The 20,274-nt window shown below is 42.0% G+C and overlaps 1 protein-coding gene and 1 long non-coding RNA gene across 2 annotated transcripts in view; one reads left to right on the top strand and one right to left on the bottom strand.

The window, feature by feature from the left end:
- Positions 1-20,274, top strand: part of LOC124260220 (titin-like) — a 129,468-nt gene that overhangs the window by 24,979 nt on the left and 84,215 nt on the right. The window contains exon 3 of the mRNA XM_046694479.1: positions 5,876-5,987. Within this exon, the coding sequence (XP_046550435.1) occupies positions 5,876-5,987 (112 nt within the window). The remainder of the gene's footprint in view (positions 1-5,875; positions 5,988-20,274) is intronic.
- LOC124260214 lies at positions 13,119-13,625 on the bottom strand. Its single transcript, XR_006894025.1, has 2 exons — positions 13,576-13,625; positions 13,119-13,234 (listed from the first exon to the last, which is right to left on the bottom strand). It is a non-coding gene; the product is annotated as an uncharacterized LOC124260214 (long non-coding RNA).

Here is a 20,274-nt window from a genome sequence, read left to right as displayed (position 1 = left end):
AGGGATTCGATCAGACTGAACTGTAACAGGCGGATGATTTACCTACTTTATACGTCCTACACTTAAGAGGTAGTGTGTACATACGGCAGTCCCTGGCAGACTTAAAAGAACCCAAATGGGTGCTCAATGTGACCTTCACCGCACCTTGTATCTCACTAGACAAAGATGGCTATGTCTCTGAAATTAGGAACAACAGTATCTTGCTCACGTCTTTCATTCCAACTCCTTATGAAAGGATGATAGTTTCTAAAACACCATATCGATCGAGGGGCAACCTGTTAGTTTCATCCAAGCGGTCCCAGTTAATAGCCACCCACCCCGATACCATAGCAGGGGTTAGGGCTATGGTCCCACACTCCATACTCGTCATAGAAGTTGCTTTCAAGGGTAAGTTTGGTGATTCGGACGGCTTTGACCCACCCCCAAACCTGCAACTTTTACCTGGGGTGACAATACGTTGGGGTGACCCCACCACACCTTGCCGTATCATAATACGATTGGGGGACCCCCAACTGGGATTACTACCCCCCATATTAGACTGCTTTGATGTTGATATAGACCAGAAGTTACCTATTGACCCTTCCCGTATCTCCACATACGAGAATCTAAGTTTTATAAGCCTCAAGTATGTTGATCGACTATTAACTGAAGCCCAATTAAAAAATATTTCATCAGATATATTATAGGCACATAGAATGGGTCTATACCCAGTCGTAGAGGAAGTAGCAAAGACCCTGGAAACCGTAGACGGGTTCTGCTTGAGACAGTTATGTGATGTAAAACGCCAACTAGAACAACACCGCGACACGCGAAAAGCAGTATGTAAGAAGTACCATAGAGCTTTCAATATCGTGGATGGGGCTGATACTGCCCTTATGACAACCAGCATGGGGCTAGGGGGCGGCAGGTGTTGGGTTGTTAGCCACCATCGTGGCTACCCCCGTAGTGCTAGACATTGAAATAACAGCTGGGGTGGTAGGGGTGGCAGGGTTGGTGCTTAAGTTTGCATCATGCAGACTGCATCGTAAGGCGTTGAAACACGACGAGATCAGGGTTCTGGCCGAAGCAAAGCTGAACACAGTAAGTGAGCGTATATCCACGGCACTCACTGACAGTAAGATCTCAGAGGAGGAATTTCTTTCAATTCTATCTGAACTCACAAAATATAACAAAATGAAACAAGAGATTCGATCCAAGTCTCGTAAGTCTGCTATCAGTGAGGACGAGAAAAAAAAGTACATAGCACAAGGGGTGAAAAAAGTCCAGCAAGCCTTTATTACAAACACCAAAGAGATCATAGGCGATTCACATTAAACTGTTTCATCGAGGTAAACGTGACATAGTGCCGCGTGGAGCTATCCCAGGATAGACCTGTTAAACCGACACACTTGAGCTAAGTCCCCGGAAGCTCAGTCGGTTGAGTGGCGCGGCTGTGAGGTATACATGTGGAGTTCGTATCCCGCTGGTGTCTCAAACTTTTTTATAATAGTAGGGGTAATGGGGCGAGATCTAAGGGCCTGACAAAAGCCTTATTTGTGAAATAAGGCTTTGCAGAGGCTTTTGTTGAAAGTGATTTCGTACCCCCATTGTATATACTACTGCTGCTCTGACTGGAAAAAGCGGTTATCACGCCCTGGCGTATGTAGGAGGCCGGTCCCCTCGGGGGCCAAGGGCTTCAGGTGACGGGAGCGGAGTCGATCTAGCCGGCTCCGTGTAACAAAAAACAGGAACTTACTTTTGTCCTGCCAATTGATCTGTTTCCAGGATCAAAGATTCGAACACCACTGCAGACTTTGCCTTTGATGTTCATGAGTCAAGTCAGCAAAAGCCTTGAGATGATTACATACTTCCACTTAAGTGGTGTTCCTGGGATACACTGACAATGTTCAATCCTTGACAGCATCTGTTTCTTGGTGTTTACAGTTAAGCCTATTGGTGATAGCATGGTAGTAACCAAGCTGATGCCCGATGGCCTTGAATCTCATGTCAGCTGCATGCATACCCTACATCTTCTATCTCAGCCATGTTAACATGTATGGATGAAATTTTCCCTGACAGACGGGCAACAATACCTTTTGCTTCAGAATGGAATGAACCTGATGAACAGAGTGATACGAGGGAAGTTGTTAGTGTGCTGGATGAGCTGAAAATTGTGTATTTGAGACACAGATAAAGGCAAAACAGGAAATGAACTGAGCTATTTTATAGGCGTAAACATTCCCTCAGGGTTGTGTTAGTCTTTTCCTCCGTCACTTAGTGATGTGTTACAGATTCCCTGCGATAACATTTTTAATAACTAAGGGAAGTAATCCTTACCTAGATAAAACCTGGTCCTGCTTGATTATGTAACAGAGGTATTCGTATACACTGTATGTTGGTTCAATGAAGACGAACACTTGTGTGGGTTTTCAGGGATTTATTTGGCGCTGGTGACGTGGGATAAGGAGATCCCAAGTTGGCTGAACTAGAACAAAACGCCCTGAATAATAAAATATCCATCAATTAATACATGTCTCTTGTCCTGAAATACGTATCATGTTAAACATTGAATATGGTTACCACTATACTATTAATACACCTGATAACTGCCAATCATCCAGATTTAAGCAAAGACATGTACTCTGATTATTACTCACATATATAACAATTATAATTACTAATATTTACAATCACATTCTGAAAACAATACCTCACCTCGTCTCAGGGAACAGCTAATTAAACATCTGATTCTAAGTGAACCTAAATAAACAAAGTATTGCCTAAGTATACTGCTAGTATATACAGATATACATCATAAATGATATTAGCGAACACATAAATAGTTATCTTATTGACCATTCAATACATACATCAATATGCATATAGAAACCAAACCATATAATAAACATGCATGATACACATTATTGTATCATGCCAATCATAAAATAGCTAATACATATACTTATACATACTACATATGCATGGTACAAATTACAGCATCATGGTAGTATAAAATACCCTACTGTTCGAATAAACCCACGCCAGTATACTAGAGTACTGGTACACAATACATCATATATTTGTCTAAAATACTAAGCATGCATATATTTATAGACAAACACCTTACATTCACTAAATATGATAAAACACTATTCCTTAAAACATGTAATCTAATACACTAAATCCTAATAGCTCTATTATACTTGTAATACTAAAAGATCTAACTTAACTTACCCCATAATGTGCTGGTGCTGTGCAGGTACTGTGGTCTCAAGGAGAAAATGTATACTGTCACAAATGAAAGGCAGTAGAAAGCTTTAAATATGACGAGAAGCTGAAATCTATGAAACAATAGGAACCTTGACAACAGGCCAATGCAGAGATTGAACCTGACACAGATCACTTAACCTTAACAAAAGCCCCCAAGCTATCTTACCAGTGAGTTAGTTAAACAGTGCAAGTGTTAAAGTAATGTCGGAAATGCTAGAAAAATGCTTTTTGACTTATATTTAATATTCAGAGGTATTACAGTTACTTAAATAACAAATATCACTTCAAGAAACATCTACCTAACGTAGACCGAGGGAATAAATTTGAGACATGCTCTAAAATGTGTTTTTACTGATGAAAATACCAAAAACTTAGAAAAATAAGGGGTAGTGGGACGTTATTTGAAACAAACATTAACTGCCTGTGTTACGTCATCAGCATGCACGCTATCGACAGGTGAAATTGACACCTGAGCACACGCTCGGGCGAGGCGTTATCTCAATAGATGTTTTCTGCAAAATGTTGAATATGTGTATGTATAGTATACGTTTCAGTTATGTAAGGGATCATTTGTGTATGTGTGTTTGTTTTGAAACAAAAATACGAATTACTGTACATTGGAAAGAATCCTATCACTTGTGTTATTTTATCCATTGATTGTAGAAATGTGCAACGTTTTAATAAATGTTTTGCATGTCAACAGCTTATTTCAATGAAAAAATATGGATGTAATTCGGTCAGTTTAATCTATTTTTGAACATTGGCCAAAGATTTAACGAAGTCACTGGTCGGGCTTCTTTAGAATATGTATATTTTTCTTCTCATAAAGTTTGTAGACTGCCCGTCTAAGCACTCCCTTGTCAAAGTTGTCAAGGATGGTTTTACGTCCCGGTTTTGCATTTGAGACGCTCCCTGTCTTATCTGATTTGTTTACAATATTGTAAACTTGTTGGTAAGACATGCCAACAGCTCTACACGTTCTGTAATTAACCCTTTCTAATCTAATGAAAGGTTTACCTCTGTCTTTTTTAAGCAGAAAAAAACTATAAACCTTTGCAACAATCGACTGCAAATCGTTGGCCATAGTGGACGTTGTGATAAAGATGTGCATGCATGACGGGAAACTTATTTATCAAGACTTAACATTTATATGAATATTTCTTCAATAAAGAAAACGATAATTAAGCAAAGTAACACAAACATTCAACATTTATTTGTTCAGGAAAAACCTTAATTCATATTTTTACACCACCTGTATTATGAGCATAAATGTAAAGACTATTTCAGATTTCTGTTGTTGAACTCTGAAAAAATCTTAAGTTGCTGTTTTGGTACCAAATTCTCTCCTGTAAACTGCCCTTTAAATGCATGGGAATGTTAAATCGATTGCAATAAAAATTAGGTAGACAATAGGCGAGTTGATATATTGACAACATAGTTCGTTTATCACCTTTATAAAGATATTAAGGCTAAAAAGGATTTTTCTAGCATTTCCGACAGTACTTAAGTGTTAACACAGGCCAGTTTGGTAATGATAAAGTTTTCTGTACATCTTATCAGGATCAGATATTGGTTCATCATGTGTATCACAGTAGAGACTGAACTGTAACAGGCGGATGATTTACCTACTTTATACTTTTTATTTCAGTGTTCCTTGATATGCAAATTTTTAATCAATCATTTGTTCAGATAACAGGGTTTTTAGAAGGGGAGAGTTGTTCCCTTTGGAAGCATGATGCCCATTGATGCCTGAAATAAGATGCCTTTCATAAAACCAAAGTTGTCCTTTTTCAATTTTGTCAGTGCATGTCAGCCTTGTTCCATGATTTAAATGCATAATCAGAGTCAGATAATAAATGATGTGCAGAGCAACATATATTGTTGATTAAAATACACACCTTCCCAATGCTCATCTTTCTAAAAAGCTTATAACTTTTCCATTTGTTTTTCAAGCAAATATAATGCTTCTGCCAGTGCATATGTCATTGCTAAAGAGTGTGTTTTTTGGATTGTAAATATTATGTATTAGGAATGAGCATTGTCATTATGCACACCTTGTTTTATGTTTCATTGAAAAGTAATAAGGACCAGTGAATCTTAACTTCATGTGTTTGATGAAATTAAATCTACCATGGCTTGTTTGAAGTTCAACCTTTTCTGCAGAAAGCAAAGACTAACAGTATGACTTTACTTGGATGGAGACCTGTGATGAAAAGGTTTAGTTCAGTGTAAATGTTGTTGAATAATAATGAACAAAAATGCTGATGGAGCCATGTCTAAATTTGCAGTAATCCAGGCAGTTTTTCTCAGAGGAATTAGTCTGAATTCGCCAACGTCTGAATGCTATCTGGGATTCTGATCCTTTATGTAGCTGTTTATCACAATGACTGTTTAGTTTAGTTATAGGTCTCAAAATTGAAGTTTTTCATGTTAATATTCTATTGGGTTTTAATTTCAGATCCTGTCAACATAACTATCTTTACGGTCAACTCGCTTAGTCGTTCAGTCACAGTTAACGAATCGGATCAAGCCACATTGAGCTGCCAGGTTGACAGTAATCCAAGGTCAGTCATCAGGATACTGAATGGAACTGAGGAGTTGACAAGGGAAGATAACTTTCTGACAGCAACATACAGACTGGAGTCAGCAGACTGTAGACAAAGAGGGAACTACTCCTGTACTGCCACTAACAACATCGGGGGCACCTGTCACCCAGACTGTGGAGTTGCTTGTCAAATGTAGGTATTATTTTTGTACAACCCCAACCTGTTACACCGTTCCCATAATCATGAATTTGTAACTGAAGTGTTACTAAAACTAAACTTCAGTTTTGTAACATGTGTAATAGAAGTAGTATTGTTAGTATTATATGCAGTGATGACTATTATTTATTTTCAACAGGTTGCACAGGTGCCAATAGGCTCCCTGATGACATTTTGCATTCTGCGGTACATTTTTTCTGAGAATTAACAAGAATAATACTGCAATTATTTGTTTGAAATGGAAATGTATGTGTTTTCGGAGAGTACACTTGAGAATGGATATAATTGTGACAAGAAGTATTAGGAAGGGGTTCCTGCAGCAGTTATGTTCTATAGTGTTATTTATGTCTGAAGCATCCCCCATCAATGGTGAAAAACCGGTGTGTTTGATGGCGGACCATCATTGGATGTGTCCTTGTTTTAAACGTAGCCGTAGTATTGAGCGACAATGCCATGGATGGGGTCTGCCATAAACTTATCGAAGTAGGCTAAGGAGTAGGTCGAGCATGGGGCAGTGCGTTCTCTGGTCTCAAGGCTATAATCGACTAAAGTATCCATGAGACCTTGTAACCGTTCGGTAGCCCCAAGACCTAAACTATGTACAGGGTCTTGAATTGCTCTCGACGAATCACTCGACGTAGTGCTGAGTCTATCGACGTCCACCCCGATGCTTCCTGAACAACTGTTTCTCGATCAATCTCCACATGATGATAAATAATAATGGAGTAATACCGTATCGTGGCGTACGACGAGCATTTCTTCTCGTACGAATCCCCTACCTGGTCTGTCTTTCAAGTAATACAAAGAGAGTTCATTTTCTTTGATGTCCACCCGATCAATGTGGTACGTTCTGACTGACCATACAGGGTCCGTGGCACATTGATCCCCTCTCCCTCGAGTTCACCGGGTTGGTACAAATTCTTCACGCTGATCCGATAGTATTTTGTCGTTTTTTTACGCTTGGATAGTGGTGCGGCTGATTCAGCCATCATGGATTTCATTTTAATGGCCTAGACAGGTTTTTTGTAGATAAGTCGCGTCACTTCGCTGTTGATCGCTGACACCACTCGAGATAAATGGGTCACCCATTCTGTCGATCGTTTTTCGGGTGTCACCGTCTCATGAGCGTACTGGTCTCCAAACAAACGCTCGGCTAAGGTGCGGTTAAAGCTCTCAATGGTGGCTTGGCTGCGATGGGCTCCCACCGTCAGGCGCCTGACTTCGACCTCGTGTTTAGATAACATCTGTGACACGGAACCCATGAAGTCACGCCCGGGATCAACTTGTAATTCGGTAGACCACATGAAAGGGCTTCGTTTGTAGATACGTTCCAGTGCCTTAGCTATTTGATTCGCATCTTTCGCAGTGAGTGGCTCGGCTCATCATCATCCGCTTCTTCGAGTTTTGTTGTCTTGTAAGCGATACGATTGTCGAGTTCTTTCATTTTGGCCATATTGTCCACGAGCGATCCACGAATGGTTTGTAAGGCCTTGTCTAGCCCTCGCAGTTCCTGAACGACACCTGGTGGTCAATATTTTGTCGATTTTGTTTGATGCTTCTTGAGCGCGTTGCGGCACGTCTCTCAAATCATCGTTTCAATCGACCGCACTCACCGTGGCACTCAGCTCGGTCTTCACTGTCTGTCAAACCTTAGCCGTCTTAGTGGAAATATTTTGACGATAACCGGCTATAATTAATTTGTCGTGGATAAAGTGGGCACCGTGGCGATTGGCCAGCCTGGAGAAGGCGAGGTGTTTTCTTGTTCGGGTATGCATGAGATCAAGGTCCGGAGCACCTTTCAGTCGCAGCATCCCCGATCATCGATTTCGAATACTTGCGATAAAGGGGAGCGAGGTTTTCCTTTCATTTTAGGGTATCGTAATAATCATCCGCGGTCGTCTTTAACAGGGTATCGCCTATGCTTTCACCCGTTAATGAGTTGTCGGCTTGTTCATCGAGGGTTCTATCAACTCTATCAAATCGTTGTAAAGATATAAAAAATCACTTTCAATATACACGATGTCGTCGACAAACACTAAACCCTTTCTGAAGATTGAGGGAACCCCTGGTGGTCAAAGCCATTCATCATTGCGTGTTATAACCAGTAATCCAAGTACGATCGATGAAAGTGAAATGCTGTTGGTGCGCTTTCCTAATCTGGGCATGAACGACGTCATCGTCCCCGGGACGGCTCGCTTGTCTTTTCAGATCACTTTGGATTCCAACAAAGAGAAATCGAACCATCGTGTAAAAAATACGATAAAAATAAGTGGGAACGAGATCCTGAGCATCGCCGACAGCGATGTGTTTTTCAGTTACACAAACCTCTGGAGAGCGAATGGGAAAACATGACATACCAAGGCATTTGTCTAACCGATTATCCATCGACTCGGTTGCGTGTGGGGTATACTTTTGAACAAGCCAATCTCTCCGCTGTAAGGCTATAGCTGAGGCATTCAGGAACCGATTGTGCATTCCACTCAATTTGGAACTACTGGAGGGTTACATGCTGTTTTACCAAGCCGTGCTGGGAGATAGGCTGGAATACAAACTCACGTTAAACGATTATGGCCATGTTGTTGTTACAGATACCATCGGCAGCTATACCATCGATATTTTGAAAGATTCAACGAAAAATCACCGTTTCGATCGATCGCACTCGCCGTGGCACCCAGCTCAGTCCGCACTGTTTGTAAACCTTAGCGGTCTTCGCGGAAATATTTTGTCGAAAAATATTGGAACCCCGAGATTACGAAAGTGGAAGTGACCGTCGAGGGCGTGCCCAATTAACTCTTTATCCAAGGCATGAGAGCTTACCAGCAGTGGGACGAGTTCCAAAAATTACCGACGATCAAGTGCCCACCGGAAATCAACGCGATCGTCAAGGATCTCGGTCTCGCCTTCGTGACGCTAGGACAAAATACCTTACGACCAAGGACGCGTTGTGGCTGGACATGCAAGCCACGACAATGCGGACAATGATCATCTTCACGGGAGCGGGCGTCACATCGACAACGGAAGCGAAGGGATTACGATCCAAATCACCAAGAAGGCTGAAACCGCCGGTAAATCAAACCTATATTTGTACGTGATTATGGATGTGCAGCTTAATATACAAGATAGAAGATTTGTGTGAGCCATTTATCAAGTTCGATATTGAGCTGCCCCTGGAGCCACATTGCGCCATTGTGTGTGGGAAGACCCTTTTTGTATTGGATATGCTGGAAGGGTATTATTGGGATGTGTTCGATCATATTGTAATTCTTTGCCCTACTATACGCGTCAATAAAACGTACACTGAGAGATCGGTGGGTGATGAACGACGCAGAGGTGTATAAATTGACCCGGGAGTATGTTTACAGGAATGGTTGCAAGCCTTTCACGAGAAGTTTGAGGGAGAATCAACGCTGTGACGATTGCAGCACGAATAAAGAGATCACCAAAAAGAGAGATATTTTATCATATTTAGCTATTTAAGGACGTCATATGAAACACAGCGTTTGGGTCCTCGCGCAAAAATTCAACTCGATCCTGAAAGACCTCAGGGAATAGTCGCGATGGGTCGCCTTATTTCACTGCAAGGAAAGGAATTCGTTCAAGGAATGTTTAAGAGGAAACGACGTGATTCCCACCAAACCCGAGTGGGAACGCATGAGAACATTGTTAGCCGAAACAAAACACTCTGAACTCGTGCTCAAAACAGACCAACCCGTGGCTTATGCGGTGTGTTAGGTAAGCAACAAGTTCAAGCAAAATCAAGCAAATTGAATGTATAACCATTATATAAAAACCATGACAACGTTTGAAATTCATATTGTTCTGTTTTATTAAATTAGATTTAAAAAAAGATTGATGTAGTATAAGATGGACAACATGGTCGACCAAATGATATCCGAGGAGGAGGGTGAAGATGTATCCTCCCACGTCAGGGATAAACAGGAAAGACTCGTGTTCCTCGCTGTGGGTAGGAAGGGGAAACAATACTTGGGTGAAAACATCACCATCGATAAAATTTATAGAATGTCCAATGGAGACATCAACAAACTGTACGCAAGATATGAAGCCCGATTCAGTGCTGAAATGACGAAAACCATCGAGTCATCTATAACACAATTTTACGCCGTTATAGCTTCGTCTCTGCTTCCCATTCCACCGGAATGTCGACTTTATTTGTGCGAAGATTTTGACGTGGATCAATGTATCTGTCACGCCTTGAACACCCTCAGTTGTGAGTTGTATCACCGATACGGTATGTTCTTAGCTCCCGTATCCGCAGCAATCATTACAGCGAAGCATTGTCTATCTATCTATCTATCTATCTATCTATCTATCTATCTATCTATCTATCTATCTATCTATCTATCTATCTATCTATCTATCTATCTATCTATCTATCTATCTATCTATCGCCAATATCCAGATCACCTGCTCAAAGGTGCTTTGTTTTCCCTCGATCATTGGATGTCAGTCTCACACGGCACAATGTATTATCAATCTCAGCTCCCTGGGGATCAAACAACATAAATGTTTCACTAATAATATACAAGATGATGGAGGCGAACACTGAACAACCTTGACACCTGCGGAGGAGACCCCCAAGTGATTGATACCGTAATAAAGAAACCCAAGCATCCGAAAAAAGTAGCTGTCAGTAAAAATTGGGGGGTAGCTAGGCATCATCATAAACCGATCAATACCCACTTTCATTGGTATCACCACAGCTGTATGGTTATATAAACAAAACAAGAGTCATCAGAAGATGACATATCCCCCCGGCCCCCACATCTTTGAAAGATTAAATCATCTGACAGTTACTGGAAGTCCAGCTTGATTTTAGACTAAGTGCAAATCGTTTCCATGAAAATCATGAAAAAAATAAAAGACAAAAATCTGCAAAAAGCAAAACGCACCACTTCAAGATCTGCCTCACATATCTGCCAAGTTTTACTAAAAGATATTAAGAAGTTTTTGAATTGTGCTCCGGAAATGAAACCTACCTCGCCGTTTTGGGACTAAGTCTGAATCATTTCCATGGAAACCGAGAAAAATTAAAATGACAAAAATCTGCCAATAGCAAAAGGCACCACTTTGGGACCTGCCTCACATCTGCCAAGATTTACTGAAAGATATTAAGAAGTTTTTGAGTTGTGCTCCGGAAACGAAACCCACCCGTACCTTTTGAGACTAAGTCTGAATCATTTCCATGGAAACCGAGAAAATAATAAATCACAAAAATCTGCAATTAGCAAAAGGCACCACTTTGGCATCTGCCTCACATACCTGCCAAGTTTTGCAGAAAGACAATTAACAGAGGTAAACCCACAAGTTATATTATGATTATGTCTACCGCTGACGGAAAAACATTTGTCAACGATGCATATCACTCCAGCATGGTCAGCGGTCTAGCCACCGTGCGTTTAAGTCAAATGATCACAGAACAACCAACTCCCAAACTCGATTTCAACGCTTACGTGAGTGCCGTGTAAAACTATACTCCCTCACTCAACGCGTACAACATGGGCATGCTCGTCCTAGATTTGGGACTGCCGATGGTCACCAAAGATATGCTCATCAAGCAAGGGATCATTCCGGAAAACATTTTGAAGTAAGAGCCATTATATATACAATATAAATGGCCACGATTGCCTTGATGGTTGATGGGGCTTTAGTCAACGGCCTAGCCTCATCGGGGTCGCAATGACCTTTTTGTCTTATCTACGAGATCCCAATGCTGCTGAAATAGAAGTGGAACGGAAACGTCATGATTTAGCCATCGAGAAATTACAAGCCGCACATGCCGAATACGCAAAAAAACACATGCAGAGAATAGATTTTATCCACAACCAACTCCAATGAGAAGGTCACGCCATGTGAACGTTTAAGGACGTGGACGAAGCCATGCATGTGTATTGTCTCGTCACCGGCAAACGACTCGCACCTCTCGGCGACGAACCCGCTCTCTCACATCATTACCCGCCTTCCCCGGAACTGAAAGGCCGTGAGTTGACCTTTGTGGCATTAGGGTTAGCCTCGACCGTGTTTGAGCGTCAATCAATTAGACTAACGTATATCTAAGTGCATATAGCGAAGATGAGACCCGCTCTGTAGCATTGCAAATACGTGCTTCTGGGAAAAGCCGAGACTTGTGGCAAGAAATGTCGCCAGTATTGCGGGATACACATGATGTCTATCAGAAAGGGTTTCGTGAACTACACGTGTTATATGCGGTATTGGAGTGAAATGTCATAATGGTTTGTGCAAAGTCCAGGGAGCTGAAGTGATCTGAAACCAACTTATTTATCATAAGAAAAAAGATTTCCTCAACAAACGTAACCAACTACTCAGAATAAAAATTTAAAAAAAAAAAATTGAGGAATGAACCCCCAAGAAAACTATCAACACAAACTGACGTAGGAAACCTCACTAAGTAGGGGCAGCCTGTAGTGTGGCTAAGGTATCTAGGCGTCACAGGTATGGATATCTTGCTGGGAACAGTCTGACAGATGTAACCTATGCCATGGTGGATGTGCAACCTCCCTCCTATTGGTCCTCTGGCCACATGTGATTAGAGCCATTGCATCATCCATTGCCTAATGGAAGACAGTATCATTGAACAGGTCTTGTCAGCTTGTCAGTGGGCATTGTCAAACACATTTACCACATTTTATCTGAGAGATGGAGCCCAAGACTTGCAAGGATTGTACAAGCTAGGGTCTATAGTTGTTGCCTAGTATATCCTTACCACCTACCCAGATATCATTGGTATGTTGGCCCATAGTTGGCCCATACCACGTGGGTTGATTATCGGGTCAATATCTTGGGTTATTCTTTTTTTGTGAACCACCTCTCAAGGGGTTGGTTATCGGATAACCAACCTTGTCCAGAGGTTGGTTATCATATAACCCCCTAGGCTGGTTATCATATAACCCCCTAGGGCGGTTATCCGACCAACTCTCGGTGCGATACCGGGAACAAGGCTCGGCTTCGCCTCACCTTCTTCCCGGTATCGCACCTTGAGAAGAACTTTTCCCTTGGCATAGCGGGTTTGACAACCCTATGCCTCTACCTCAATGTTTTTGTTGGAAACATATTGAATACAAAAATACAGAACCATTAAAATATTTTTATTTATTTTTTACAATATCTGCACACTGCAATTAATAAATTGGAAGCGGCGGGACCTCCTTCCACCTTTCGATTCTCCACAGGGTCACTTGAATAATCTGAAAAAAATGAAATAGTTATTTAAACAGGATGCTCATGGTATTTTTGTAATGAATAATTTGATTTACCCCAATGATTAATTTTAAGATACATTCTGTTAATGTGAAAATGACGTCTACCAACAAATTACATGCATCAGTATCAAGCAAGTTTCTCGAATACCAATAGACTTGGGTTTAGTACAAACAGATAACCAATGGAATGGGAAGGCGGTAGGGCACTCTGGCCTATAAACAGTGCAATTTCCCCTGACCAATAATGTTTAATTTCATTAGAAGAGTTAGTATTGAGAATGTTTATTCCCTAAAATTATGTTTCCACTGAGAGAAAGAAAACATACTTCTGGAGTTGAAGCATTGTGTTCCGCTTTGCATCGTACGTCCTCTGTTTTTGGCTTGTTACTTATGAGAATGATGCTGACCATCTTCATGTGGTCTTCATTTACTTCCCTTTACGTCCGCACACCTGCAACAGTGGTATAATAACCAATGGTACTCTCAACAATCAGATAACTTCCCAAATTCATGCTGTCGTGCTGGCAACTCAATTTCCCAACCCAATTTAAGCCCAATTCAAGGGTACCCTTGGGACCATTCAAAATTTATGGCTAGTGGGGGTGAAGATGAGTTTTGTGGATAAGCAAGTACAAGGTGAATAATCCCCTACCGAACCACCCTAAAAATTATGGACAAAGTAAGTAACCCCCTGCATATTATGTACTAAATCATTGACCCCACCTCCCTCTTCCTATAATTTCTCAGCATTTTTAAAAATATTTTCACAAACTTGCAGACCCCCAGTACATGTGAAGAAAATTGATGACACCCACTACCCACCCACCTCACCTTCCAAGTGAGTAAGTGAGTTAAGTTATAAGCCGAATTCAGCAATATTCCAGCTATATTGCGGCGGTCTGTAAATAATCGAGTCTGGACCAGACAATCCAGTGATCAACAGCATGAGCATCGATCTGCTCAATTGGGAACCGATGACATGTGTCAACCAAGTCAGCGAGCGGAAAGAGTTCCGCCTGTACCCCCCACCCCCATGAAAAACCAAAATTACAAAGCAACATGCATACCTCACCCTAAATATACATTCAATAAACTAGAACAGATGTAAAAAACAATCAATGAACTTATTTCAGTTTTGGAATAATACACCGGGGAAGGATTCCTCCTGGAGCAAATATACTAGGTAAAAAGAGGGGGATACGGGCTGAACTCTTTCCCAGACGTTCACGGGTCGCACCTTCCTAGAACAAAATGGAAGAACAACACCACGCTTCAACTGAGTAAAAGTACAGATATAGACAATGTTATGTAGGGTACGATACTTACCACATGACCAGTTTGCTTCAAAATCCACGCCGGGCCTGGAACAGAGTCAGAGCAGCTCTCTGAGAAGCCAAAAGCACCTCCATGTCGAATTCATTTGCTGTGATGGCTTGTATAACACTGTCAGCTTAAATCATGTGGTTTTGCATTGCACGTGATTGTTAATTGCTCGACTTGCACAAGATTCTGGTGCAGCAACGTATCTCGCACACTTACCTGGCATACAATGCGAGATCTTTGAAAATCATTGTCAATTTCAAGGGTTGAATGGCGTTTGTTAAGCTTGTTTGTATTTTTAACACTCCCGAGAGAAAATGAACAAAAACTGCTCTGTTAAATTTTTATTTTTTCAATATATCACTGATGTCTATGTAGGAGACTGCGAATGCCTTTTCATATTTGTTCGTTATTAACATAGTCTTTACTTAGTTTTGTACATTTCGTTACAAATCTCGCCAACAGTGTGTTTTCCATACATTGAATTCTGTGTAGGAGACAGCTATTATTTTTCGCCTCACCTTTTTCCCGGTATTGCACCTCGAGAAGAACTTTTTCCTCAGAATATTGGGTTTGTAAACCCTATGCCTCTACATCAATGTTTTACTGGAAACATCTTCGGTAAAAAAATACAGAACCTTTCAAAACATTTATCTCATTGTAGCTTCGGAACATTGCAGTTAATTATAATTCAACTAAAATAAGTATGTTTTTGACCTTGTGGTATATGCGAAATAACAGCCTTAAGCTCGTGATTCGCTTCGATAATCACTTCTCGGTTCCCTCGAGGTGGTTATCACAGCGAACCACTCGCTTGGCGGTTATTATTTCACCCATAATCACCAGTTTGGTTGGCCCATGGTTGGCAAACTGACGATGGGCCCATTTGGATATGCTCATCGGGTCCACGTTGGTCAATCATGTTGGCTGATTGTTGGGCCGAAGAATGAAAATTCACACAGAACCATGGCCCATAGTTGGCTTAACGTAGTAATTTTGTTGGCCTTATGTTGGCACCACCGTGTTACAACATTCAGCTCTTTCTTGACCTTTGTACTAAACCATGGCCCATACTTGGCCCAACGATGTGATTTAGTTGGCCTTATGTTGGCACAACTGTATTTCAACATTTAGCTCTTTCCTGACCTCTGCAATCAGAAACATATATAAACAACACAAGTTAATCAAGTGAACTATTTAATTCTTTTTCTTCTTTGTTATTTGAACATTATTTCATTTCTTGAAAATATTCTTGTCTTTTGGCTGTCGCTGCTGACAGGTTTTTCTCGAACTGCTCCTGAAAAAGACAACCCAAATATTTCATGAAACTGTCAGATATCATAATTTTAGACATGAGAACTATCGTAAAAGGACATATTATTTGACCTTATGTTTTATTTGAAACATACAACTTAATGATTGAAAACTTCTTGTTTATTGCACAGAGTGACGTTCGGATGTAGATTCTTACACCGTTATCAAGCTAAAGCCAAATGATGAGAAGTATGCGTAGTATGTTCTGACAATCAGCAGATTGACATTAACAACATGTAATTGAGTAACAACTGGTGCATTATTGGGAGAGGCCAGATTGGGACTAAGAACAACAAATGGAATGGTGATGAAGCCAATAAACAAGTGGGGATTCAGTTGTAACAACAAGCTGATAGGGTGCTTTGATAGAGTCTATAGTTTGATTAATTCTTCATTGGTCTGTCGTTTTCATGTGACTGCAAAATTTGGTTTTGTTGCAATTATTAGATTTTGTGTTAGTGAGCAATTCATTGGTCTCAAATGAAATCAAACAGCCTATGAGTTGGTGGGTTACTGGTTGAGGCATGTTGTAGGTGGTTCCGCTCATGTTCTAGGTCATGGCTGCTGGAGCAATGTTCTTAGCGTGGTTGATCAGGGTTGAGATGACGCCAAACTTAGTTTTAGGGGGCTGGTTTGACAAATTCAAAATCTTATCCACCAAGAATCAGGACTTCACAAATAAGGCAATGGATTCTTCTTTTTGTCTGTGTAATTATTTCAACTTTCATCAAAATCTTTATAAGAAAACATTGCTAAAAATGTCTGTGTGCTCACTCTTTTATTCACACTGTTTGGGCAACGGTGGCCCAACTTTGTGAAATAGATGTAAGATCAGGAAAAATCGGGAGTTTTTCAAATGTTGGCCCACTGTTGGACCAGCGTGTCAAAGGCCACCGTTACTTTTGAGTCAATAAGATAACGTTGGGCCAATGTTGTCAAACTGTTGGCCAACCAACCAACCATATACCAACATTGGCCCAACACACCTTTGTTATCTGGGTAGCTTTTATCTTCTCCATGATTTGGAGAACATGCTTGCCGACCAGGCCTTACATGTTTGTTTTTCAAGAAGAGATACGTAAGGAAATGGAGTTATACAGTCATCACTGAGGGTGAGACCACCTTAGGTTTGGACCTCATGTTGATTGTTGTGATCCTCTTTTGCTGCAGCCTCAAATGGTAGTTAAGGGCTAAACTTAGGAGGGAGTCCAATCAGGGATAACACTGGTCTTCCTGGAGTGGATGAGATACAGAGAGTACATGACATCATCATGACGTCATCCAAAGTACTGTTAACCTGAAAAGAAATCATCAGTGACATCCTTAACTCATTAAGGCAGAGAGACGCATATATGGGGCAAATTAATCAGCTCCTCACAGCGAGTGACGTGTTTATGGGGCAGGTAATTGGCAGTTTCTCAGAGCGAGAGCCACATATATTCGTCAACAGAAAGCACCTCTTATTCAGCGAGCGTCGCACATGTCTGTCGTACTTTTAAAAATCGCACTGTACCTATTATTTAAACCGATTTAGTAGTATGGAGCAAATATTAGTATTTAAAGTGTTTTGATAGCAATTGCTAATCATTATCATAGGCTTAAACAGCGTCTGGCAAATGAACACATGTCGGCAAGAAAGGGGATTATGATGTTTTTACAGAGGTAAGTGTCTGGTACTCTTCATTGGGAATGGATAATAAATTACTTCTTATGCACATTGATTGAATTAAATGTAATGGTTTCGAGGTTATTGAAGATTATAATTTTTCCATATCCTGACTCATGCTCTTTTGCTTGTCTTCTTCTTCTTGCGAACATAGTGGAACACTTGTATCTCCCTATTGAAGCTCCCTTCAATTGAAACATGCGTAAAATCACTAATCACTACTCACCAAGAGTTGCCCCTCTTTGCCACATGCTTCACTCTCTCCTTCCTCGCCCAGTGAGCAGGATGTGAGAGCGCCTGTGTCTCCCTACAGCACTATATCCTTTGATTTTTCTTACTTAGTTACCTCTACACGTATCTTATAGAGGTTTAGCTAGTACCTTCAACAATATGATTTGATACTTGTATTTACTGCTGTTTATTCGCGGTGTATGCCATGATTGTTCAGTAGGTTACGTTCATGAAAATCTGTACTGTTTGCAAGTTTATCTGCTGCTGATCCGCATTTAAGATGCCCTAGTTGTACTGTACCATGTTCATTCAGTTCACCTTGCAGTAATTGTAATAATCTATCTAATTCTGCTTTTAACAAATATTTACTTTGCGTCTTGAGACGCGCAGCATATAGGTCACGCAAGTCTAATCCATGCATGGATAATGCAGCTGAGTCTTTGTCAAGTCAACTGGTGTCGGATGACCCCCCTACCGTCTGGTGTTCCGCTAGAGTTGCCTTCGGAGAAGAGGCGTGGGATGCAGTCCGCCGTCTCCAAGAAGCGTCCTGCATCACCAGACATCCCGTCGTCGCAGCCTAAGACCAAGAAGGCATCGACTTCTCAGCGCAGACTTCGCACCCCCAGGGCAGAGTCTACCAAGAAACCAACGCAGACTACAAGAACTTTCTCAGCCGAGATTGTTCCCGCTACAGAGCTGGGCCTGTATGATGAGCAGCCGATCATCATACCCGATGTTCGTCGCAAGAAATGGCCGGTTTCAGCTACAGTGACGTCTGCGCAGATCCTCACTCAGCCTGATGTATCAACGTTGATGACTGACGATTTTCACTTGGACCTCGTCGCTACCAATGCAGATAGGGCAGCACCTACAGCTTCGCAGACCGTCCCAGACGACCTGGTACAACATCTGATGAAGTTGATTGAAGACCACTACGGACTGGAGAAGAGACAACCAGCCCCGGGTCCGAGCCTTTGCGAAGGCTCCAACGTAGACATCAACCTTGAGGGACCTCCCATCAACGTAGCGGACGCTATCAAGTCACCACTGAGGTACCAGCCTTCGCGAAGGACGTCACAGCCTACCTCTGCGAAGGACCCAGACAATCAGCATTCGCGAAGGCCTTTGCGAAGGACCTCTTGATCGTCACCTACCTCGGACTCCGATGACCAACGTTCGCGAAGGAGGATCCTATCATCCCCAGACTCAGATGAAGCTTCGCGAAGGCCTTCGCAAGACAAGACGTCACTCCCCAGATGCGGACTTGGATGAAGCTTCGCGAAGGCCTTCGTGAAGGACACCAATTACAGCCTCCAAGTCATCTTGGTCTCGAAGGTCATCGAAGGACTCCCCAGGAGCTTCACGAAGCTATCATCGCTCACCTTCGCGAAGGTCACCTTATAGACGCTACTCGTTGGGCCGGTCTCCACGTTGATCTCTTTGCCGTTCTCCACGTCGATCTCCTCGCCGGTCTCCACGTCGATCTCCTTGCCGGTCTCCTCGGCGATCTCCTCGTAGGTCTCCACGCAGATCACCACGTTGGACGCCACACAGATCAACACGACGTTCGAAGTCTCCGAATAGGTCGCCACGAAGGTCTCCGGATGGGACTCCACCTCAGTCACCATCGGAAGAGTATCATCGGCCACTTATCAGCGACCCTATTACTGAAGACGATGGAGGCATCATATTCTCAGACGCGGAAATACAATACTGGATGGTGAACAACCTAGACTTGGCCTCGCCCACTAAGGGTGATAACACGGCTAACACCTATATCATGAAGGAGGACGACGTAGACACGATGACCCTACCACCTATTGATTCTATAGCATCGGTTCCACGGAACTTGGACACAGCATTCCAGACAGCCACTAAAGCTCAGGCGCCGCACTTACCACAGTTCAACGCCAAGAAGTTCTCCACGCATAACATGGGACCCTGCCTTAAAGCACATGATATCGACAATAACTTTAAAGTCATCAACGATGCCAAGGCCAAGGCGTACAGAATAGAGGATCGCAAGCTGGCTCAAGTCGAGACTATGACCAGGAGGATGTTTTTCGGCCTCAACAGATCCAGGACTATTAACGAAACTCTCATCACTAGATTTAGAGATTCCACATCAGAAGACGACAGAATGTTATACTCGGCCCTACTTATGCAAAAGAAGGACAAACAGTTCATGACGGATCACCTTTCATCCATCTCCGCAGCTCGTCGTCAAGGTCTCCTTGCCAACTGCAGTTGGGGTGAACAGTTCACTACACTGCTCTACTCAGCCCCGTGGTCAACACCATCCATCTTCGCTGGAGGAATTGATAAAGTCTCTAAGGAAGTCACCAAGGATTCTAGAGAAGGCCTCATGATAAAATCTATTGACACTCTGGCCAGCGTCATCAGGCAGACATCACAGAGATACTCCGGAAGATTTAAATTTCCTGGTCTACAGCGAGCACAGGACAGGAAGATGGTCGGCTCTAGAGGTGGAAAT

Source organism: Haliotis rubra, unplaced genomic scaffold (genome assembly GCF_003918875.1).
Source record: "Haliotis rubra isolate DU_JTF1 unplaced genomic scaffold, ASM391887v1 Scf755, whole genome shotgun sequence".
NCBI lineage: Eukaryota > Metazoa > Mollusca > Gastropoda > Lepetellida > Haliotidae > Haliotis > Haliotis rubra.
Note: the sequence above shows the minus strand (reverse complement) of the source record. Positions and strands in the feature narration are given on the sequence as shown.